Consider the following 9,032-nt stretch of genomic DNA (forward strand, 5'->3'; position numbering starts at 1 on the left):
GTGTTTGGCTAAATCATGCCAAAATTGTGAAACTGCGGTAAATGAAGACCGGGCACATACTAATTTAAGGGATTTACAGTCAAAAGAATAGCGTTACTTGAAGGCAGTGTCTCTTTAGATGGTAGCTGATATTTCATAGTTCTCGTCTTCTGTGAGGTTGAAGCTATGCAGTGACACTTGGTCCATGTTAACTGTGTCAGAACAAACATGAGGATGCCTCTTGTGTGGGAGGCATAGTTGTTATTCCTACTTCACAGGAATTTGATTTATTCCTACTGTTACTGGAAAATTAATTCATGTGAGAGAGAGCCAACTGGAGACTGGTTTACATTGTTTCAGGAGCAATCAGGTTTTGCAATCCGAGGCTCCCTCAGGTATACATATTTAACAAAAGGAAAATAATATTGCAAGACCACATTCTTTTCTGCATTTACTGGCCTTGAAAGTAGGAAGATGAGATTTGTAGAGGCTTCCAGCTATAACAGTTAGGTGATGGTAGAAGTTGGCAGCAACTGCCACTTAGGTATGTTCCTTCCAGCAGAGTTTTTCTTGTAATGCTGAAGATTTTGTCCTCCCTTGGAGGTCCCAAGGTCCCCAAAGGGTGGCAGTATGAACCCAGTCTACTCTCCCCATGAGGTGACGTCTGTGGCTTTACAGCTTCTCCATTTGGTATGGAATAATGGACTGTGCCTGACTAAGCTCATGTTATTTTGGAAAATGGAAAATGTGTAAGGGTGAGATAAAATCTTGTATGGCCACCCGTGTGATAGCTGCGTCTCATGATGGTAACTCATCGAGACCAGGGCACATTTAGATTTATTTTCGTTATGAACTCTAACATCACAAGATATTAAAGACTTCAGATCTGGTAGTGCCCGTGTTTGTAGTTACATAGTTCAAGCATAATTGCAACTTTTCTTCTTGTACTTTAGTTCTCATCACTACCCACTGTGGTATAGGCTACTCATAACATTGCATATTTTACAGAGTAAATTTAATGCAACATTTCCAGTGAAACTGAATGACATTTGATGCTAGTATTGGTATCGTAAATTAGAGTCTAGATCTTGCCAAGCTTAGGTTGAGTAGTACTAATATCACAAGGAATGTGACTGCTAGTGAGTCTCACCAGTTGCTGCCTCTCTACGTAAGCAAGTGTGGTTGTTCTGCTGTGCTCAACACATCATCAGTATCGAAGCAGATATTGAACTGTGGGCTCAGCAATTAAATGGCTTCTATATTTGAGATTTGATTTGGGTGCTGGTAGGTGGAGAAGTATGAAGAATAGGAAGGAAATTTAGATCTGCTTCCTTTTTGTTTCATTTTCTTTATGGGGGTTGTGAGGATGGATCTATGTAGGTCAAGATCATCTACTCCAGATAAATAAGATAATGGTTGTATAAAATGGGTAAAAAAAGAGAAAAGGTGGTGTGGGGAAAATTAATATTTGGATAAGGAGATGGGAAGTAGTGGCATAGTGGGACAGAAGGGAACCATGTGTTTCAATACTTCAGTAGTTACGATGGAAAGATCACTTAAAATAAGATGTAAAATGACCATAATACTTTATTTTAAGTAGATTTGATTGAAGAGTTGCTTATTATTTTGCAATAAATTAAACAGAAAAGATGCTACATACCTGCCTGTTGAGTACAAACTTAGTAAAAATGCAGCTTATGTAATTCTTACATAATTTAAAATACATCCATTTTAAGACACGTCAATTTATAATATATTTACATAGCACAATAGTATCATGGAGCTGCACTCATGCATATTAACACTTCACAGAGTAAAAAAAGCCATTAATCAGTCTTGTCTGGGCATTTTCTTGTTATGCACAAAATTGTCAGTCATCCTTATTTTTTCTTCTGAACTTGATAATCTTTTCCCAACACTCAGGTTGCTGTCTTGTACTTCCTAATAATCAGCAGTTCTTTGGGACCTAAGAGTTGGTTCAATGTTCACAGTGTAGTTCAATCAATAAATAGTATCCATATCCTGTCTTGACTCCATGGTGTATGGGAGGAGACGATTTTCTCCCTGTACTTCTCACCCTTGTAACAGTCATGCCAGCTTTTATCCTGTGTTCCTTTGGCTGTGGAGCTGTTTGCATCTCTCTCAAACCCCCTCCCAAGGCGGGGGTTCTTCTTGCCGAGATCCAACCACCCTGAAGTATCTCTCAACAGGATATTTGTCAGAGTCTACTTGGCTCTTCACTGCCTCAAACACTTCATTTTGAAGTGTTGGTTTGCAGCTGGTTCAAAAGGTTCAGGTAGGCTTTGGATTTCAAAAATCTGGGATATGAATCCCTTTCCATGAGTATGTACACGGTTTTCTGGGCTTCATCAAAACTTGTGTGAGTTGGGGCTCGAGCCCTCTTGGCTGTTGCTTCCCTCATCTGATAGTCAATATTGATCTGGAAAGTGAAAAACAAATGCCACTGACATCTGAAAAATGTACTCTCTTTCTATATCTACCACTGTTTTGCCAATAAACAGATTTGCAGCCTTAGAACTCAGTGTGATAGTTCAATATGAGAACTGCAAAATGAGGGAATTTTAATGCTTATATCCCAGTCATGCACCAAACCTGCTACTTGCTATAGAAATGCAGTTTCTTATGGAGTCAGAAGTAAACTCATCAATGGAATAAGTAGATGCACAACCTCCAATTAAAACAATAGGAGAAATCTTGTGTAGAAGAAGAGTCTCCAGTCTGAAATATGATCAACATTTAATTGGCCAGAATGTCCACATATTTTAAAAGACAAGAAATAATCCATGGCTCTCCTACTAGCAAAGATCTCTCTAAGTATCTGACTCCAAACACCAGCAGTAATTCAAACTGGGCTGACTCAGAACAGCATCATGTGCTGAGCTGCTGGTGCCTCTGCTGAGCTTCTGCTAGCGGTGCTCCCAAGCACTGGCCTGTATCGTGTGACTCTACTTGTGAGATCTGATAATCTCACGGCTGAAGACAGTAATGATGCAAGTACGCTCATAAAAACACGCGGTTGTGTCTCCTTCCTATATAACTGAATGAACGTATGAGCATCTCAGTGAAGCTACACTTCTATCTTCTGATTTTCTCGAATCCTTGTACTGTAACTCTAGACAGATTAACTTTGTACATACCTGTTTAATAGCATCTGACTGAACAAACTCCTCATAAATCCTCTCTGCTTTGCCATGTAAGTGATCAGACTTGGTTTTCTTGTAATCCTCACAAGCCAACCAGAACTCGATGTTTTCCTCGCTGAACTCTGACTTCAGAAACTCACGAAAGACACCTTGACCACCTAAAGCCAACACAAACACATTATGATTTATAGTATGGTATTTGTGACCAGGGAGAATAAAATCAATTGCAGGAGTTGTATTGAAATCTCTGTTATAAAATCTTGCCAAAATACACTTTTCTTCCCTTCTTCAACATACTACAGATACTCTAATATTAAGGGTGATGGGAGTCTTCCTAATTATGTTTAGTGTTTTTAGATCTAGACACTGGGTACAAAAATACATCAATATATTCTAGTCCTCCCTAAATGGGAGTACAAGTAGGGTACAAGTGGAGAGAAAATTCCAAATTAAACCGATGTATTATGCAAGGACAGAAGACTGATCAAAAAGCACTGAATTGAGCTATTTGGGGTTTATTTGCTATACTGGGAGTAGGAAATGGAAGAGAAAAGAAACCAAACAAACAAACTTGGAAGCAAAGCTGAATACAATAGCCACGTTACACTGAAGCTGTAAATAACTGAAATGCAACTGGCCATTCTCTGGCAGTGTTTGCAGAATGCTACAGCTTTGCCTGTTTAGTGAGATTAGATAAAATTCTGTCCTCAGAATAAGAACGAAGTCATACTGAAGTAATAGACTTACTTTGGCTGGCCAAGAGTTTTTCCAAAGACTGGGACCACTGTATTACTTCCTCTGCAGAAAGCCTAAGATGACAAAAAGAAAATATTTTAGTCAAGAAACTACGTGGTTTTATTTGCATGTTTAAAGGAGACAAATTATAATTTATTACTCTATTCTAGGAATATGTATTAGGTATTTACTAAGCTTATGGCTTTCTCATAAGGCAAGCCCACATTGAGAAAAAGAATCAGAGATGGAAAAACAAGGAATTATGATGTTATCCTGAATTCTGTTCCCAGACAGATGAGCTTTTACTGTAACTATGACCAAATCATTTTGTATCTGTAATTCTATTTCCACATTCCTGAAATAAGAATGGTAATATCCCTGCTCTTCACTTAAGTGTGAAGCATCATTTCTTCTAAATCTTTAGAGAATGGATACAATGTCCCTCTGAAAAAAATAGATTTAACTGAGGTGTCTTCTCCCTCACTGTTTGATGCAAATATATAGATGTCACTAAGAGAAAACTTTTAACTCCATGAATAGTTTCTACTTCCTGATGTTCACTTTTGTATTTTGGAAATTCTAAGCATTATTATAATATTTGTTGTTCCAGAAGTAGTTTAGAAATTAATAAAATAGTTTACTATATAGTAATCTAGCTATACTTACATTAAGTTATAACAAAATATATCTCAGTACTTACATGACATTTCTGGAGTTAGAAGTCTTGATCCCAGATTCAATATGTGGTACCATGCACTTCAAATAATTTTTGAGATCTGAACCACTGAAACCAATGAAGAGACATTTTTGAAATCCATTAAAATTGCAGTTGCATTTCAATTCTATTGAAATCTCTTAAAACTTTTAAACAGAGGCTGACAGCTCCATCCTATGACTAAAGTCTGGGTAGTTACATATCCAAGTAACAAAAGTTTCAAAAGACTAAGATGTTCCCAGGGTATCCAAAATCTACTCCTGATTATGTAAGGGAATCAGTTCATTAGTATACATCAGCTCAGGCCATTTTTGATATTGCTATAGTCCTGGGCTTTGAGCAGGCTTTGCAGTCATTTAGCCCAAAACATGGTGCTAATTCTTAATCTCCAAGATTCGAGTGTTATTTTCACTTCTAATACATTAGAATTTATACTAAGATGTATATACTTACAAAGCCTTTTGCTTCTTTTTATGGATTTTGCCTTCTGCAAGCTTGCAGTCTTCTCTTCCATTTAATTCAGTCATGTTGTTGTGGGGAAAAAAAAATCCTGGCATTTTACTTAACTTTAACACGAAGCGACCTGCAACGATAATCCTCCAAGCACCAAATGTCAGTTCACTGCCTCTGCTACTGCCTTTTATTGACGCAGGCAGCCCTGCTAGTTGGTGTGAACAGATCTGTTTATCATGTATCCTCACCACAAACTGTGGAAGTTCCCTTTTTTTCAGTGCACAGTGACGTGAGTCTTTTGAGAAAGAAAACAGACAGCGGTGTCTCGTGGTTGAGGTTAAACCGGATGAAACTGAATTACTTTGGGTTTGTTTTGTGTGTCTGTGTATGTCTGTGACAAAAAAAATCCCCTCTAGAACTTTGAATTCTTGTCCCTTTCTGATTGGTACTTTCAAATCAGAAGTACTTCTTGGTTTTATCAAATGGGCTGCAAATACTGCAGTTTTATCTTGACAAAATTCACCTGCTACATGCCTGTGTTCTGAAATTTTGTACTTTACAATTGATTTGATGGGCTCAGTGGAATGTTAGAAAAAAGTACTTTAAGATATGCCAGTATTAAGGTTCCATATGCAACAAGCTGTTTGCAAGTCACCAGTTGCTATTCAAACTAGAATACTATGTTAGATAATCTGATTTGTTTGGACACATGCTGTGAAAATGTTTGAAAGTGATTTTCACGGGACAGGGTTTTGAAGCAGCAAAAACTTATCTAATTTGGTTTAATTTTTCCAACTCTGATTATTTGGAAGCACACTGACATATTTCAGGAATGCCTCTATAATTTTAAGTGATTTGGCATGTGTAAAGATAGATTTAAGTTAGAGCTGTTGTTTGTAAAGACAATGTGAACATTATCACATGTTTGAGGGAGGTTTGTGTTCTTTGTATATACTTGAGTTCTACTGCAGGAAGAAACCATGGATAAAAAGCAAGATGATGAATTAATTGTTACCCTCTATTTATCTGTCTGGGTTGATGATTTAGAGGTTTAAGTACTTAATCTGGTCCCTGGGCATCCCAATTTCTGCTTGTTTGTTGGGGTTTTTTTTCCTGGGAATTTTCAAAGATTTTGTTTTATTGAATAATGCATACAACTTTGATTACTTATGATGAATGATTTGTACAGGGCTGCATATGATTATCATAACTGAGAACTTGCTTACATATCTACAGTTTGTAGTGGGCTGTGATGCAAAGGACTCAGGGAGACTGAAAGCTGCTTGCAGACAGATGTGCATGCAAGGACAGACAGTCTGCATCAGGGTGGTTTTAACCACAGGAGGCTATTGATCCTCTGACTATTAGCAGTGACATAAATGTGTCTGCATAGGCAGTACTGCAGGAAACACTTATCTCCACGCTATCAGGTAAACACTGACCTTTGTAAGGTAGAGGTATTTACTAACTGCTCTTAACCCCTCTGAACAAGGCTAAAAAGGAAGGAAGAGATGTTATCACTACCGTATTTGTTTTCATACCTAGCACACTTTTTTTGACATTCAGCCCCCTCGGTGTCTCCTTGTATATCTTCAGTTAGTAGCTGTCCTCATTGAATTACTGGGAGGGTTACAGAGATGCTGCATCCAAACTCTTCTCAGAAGGGTACAATAAAGGGTTAAAAGGCAACAGACATAAGTCACATCAAGGGAAAATCCCTATTCCTTACCACATCTCTCCCTACTTTGTAGCCTCAGGCTGAAGGCAGGGCAATGCCTTGAACTTATCATTACAAGCAGGTATAAGTAAGCCACCAGTTAGATTCTGTGAGTCTAAGAGGGACCAGACAGAGTTGCTCACCTGAAGAACAGGAAGGTTTCTTTGTTTGTACCTATTATCACTGCAGGACTGTTGACAGTTTGTTTACCAGACAAGGAATGTCTGTTCTCTATTTAAAATGAAGTTCCTATCTTTACCTTTGGGATTTGTTAAACATATCAATGCATGTTACAGGTGTTGCTTCAGACCTTTCTCTAGAAAGGGATTATCACATGCTACTGCATGGACTTTGTATTTCACCTTCTTGCAATAAATATTCTCCCAAGTAAATAAGGAGTAGTATTCTTGTCACATCCAGGTAATGCTGCTGTCACACAATATTTGAATTGTTGTCCAGGTGCTTTATTTGGGTAGAGGAGATCAGTTATATTAGTATTAGAAAACAGTGTAGTTTGTAGGGTGAAATAGATTCATTTCACTGTGACCTTTGGCCTTGCTATCTTAAAGGATTCTGAAATGAGGCCTCTGCAGAGGCCACAAGCTTGTTTTCTGGCACATTGCTTGAATTACTTTGGATTATATCCCAAAAAATTTTGCAAGTCTTTTCCAGCCTCCTCTCTGTACAGCTTATTCTACTTTTGACATTCTTGTTGGGAGATCAATAGGAGATGATGTTACTTTTCTTGATAATGTTGCACCTAATGCACTCAAGGATGTTTTGATGGCAACAGACACCAACAGAAATAAATGTAGGAGATTTTTTTTTTTTTTTTTTCTGCATTTACTACAGGTTGGAGGAAGTTTGGAATGGGTGGGAGGTAAAATACATTCTAGAAAAATGCCTATTTGTGGAAAGATTGTATGTAGCCCCTTGGAAGATATTATACCACTGGGCTCTGGGGTAGGTAGTAGCCTTTGCTTTTAGGATCCTGGTGCTACTGGACTTTAAGGAAGTCAAAAGGCAAGGAGGAATAGGTGGACTACTGTACTGTAAAGGAGGAAAAAGTTGTGGTTACCAACCAAACCACCTGGCATTAGCTGACATTCTTACATTCTGCTGTTCTCATGTTCTGAATTTATAATGCTTTTAATATACTGATGATATGTTCTGACCCTCTAAGCTGCCATCTGAGAGTCCTCTCCAGTCTTCCTAGCAGTAAGCCCCAGTCTCTGGACTACTGCCGCTGCTCTTTATCCCTGTGCAAAGAAAATCACTGCTGCCTCTGTGGTTCACTCTAAGCCAGGTCTATTTGTCAACTTGTGTAAAGATTCATGTAAGATTGGCAAAAGTTGAAATAAGACTGGGAGTTATGAGTATCTGATTTGGAGAAGGAATGACCAATGTGTATCTAGGAAGAAGTGTGGCATCTAAACTTCTAGCTTAGGGTCACAGGAGGTGTAAAGACAATGTAAAGCAACAATATCCTCACATTCTCCCGTAAACCTTCCTCAAACTCTGCAAAACCAAAGCCTACTGCATTCAGTAGCAGATATCTCAACATGGGAGTTTGATTGTTATTCACGTTTCATTTTTTTCCACTGTGGACAATTACTTTCTTCCTCTGAGTAACTCTGATCTTCAAGGCATCCTTTTTTCTCTTGATGGAATATTTCACTGACTCTGATTCACTCTTTCTATGTAAGCCTACTCATCTTTAAGATTTTATTTGTTGAGCCCAATGCAAGTTACCTGATTTCAAGAATGGGAAAAGTGTCTATAAGACTTAGGTGTGTGTACAATTAAAGTGACAGGAAAAAGAGAAACTGCGAGATTAATAGGGCTGACAAGAATTTGTTGTTACTTGAGTTACGTTCTGCTTCTGTAGACCACAGAAAACCAGGAAAACACCTGCATGGAATTTCCTAAATAAAAATATTTTGCTAACTATGAAGATGGTTATTGTAGAGGATCCTGCTTTGAACAGGAGTTGGGCTAGATCCCGCAGATGGACTAGATGTTGGTCCTCTCCAGCTTGCATGATTCTATTGTTCTGAATACCTGACTTGACATTTGTAGTGTCAAAAGTGCTACTTATTCTTAATATAACTTTAAAAATATAATGCTTCCAAATCTTATGTGTTCATCCATATTCAGGTTCACTATCCTTGTTTCCTGTAGACAGAAGTGTAGTCCAGGCTGTGGTGGGATTTAACATGATACCATGAGGAACACGTATGTCCTGACCCAGTGGAAACCTTGTCACATA

At 38.1% G+C, this 9,032-nt stretch overlaps 1 protein-coding gene across 1 annotated transcript; it reads right to left on the bottom strand.

Annotated features, from left to right (window-relative positions):
• Positions 1–2,092: 2,092 nt before the first annotated feature.
• RGS1 (regulator of G protein signaling 1) lies at positions 2,093–5,150 on the bottom strand (the record flags this gene model as incomplete). The annotated part of the gene is made up of 5 exons (XM_082314746.1): positions 2,093–2,419; positions 3,138–3,301; positions 3,891–3,952; positions 4,579–4,662; positions 5,047–5,150. 5 exons carry the CDS (start codon positions 5,148–5,150, stop codon positions 2,234–2,236), a joined length of 600 nt encoding a protein of 199 aa, XP_082170872.1. The 3' UTR covers positions 2,093–2,233.
• Positions 5,151–9,032: the final 3,882 nt, after the last annotated feature.

The sequence above is a fragment of the Platalea leucorodia genome, assembly GCF_965183815.1.
Source record: "Platalea leucorodia genome assembly, chromosome: 5".
Lineage (NCBI taxonomy): Eukaryota > Metazoa > Chordata > Aves > Pelecaniformes > Threskiornithidae > Platalea > Platalea leucorodia.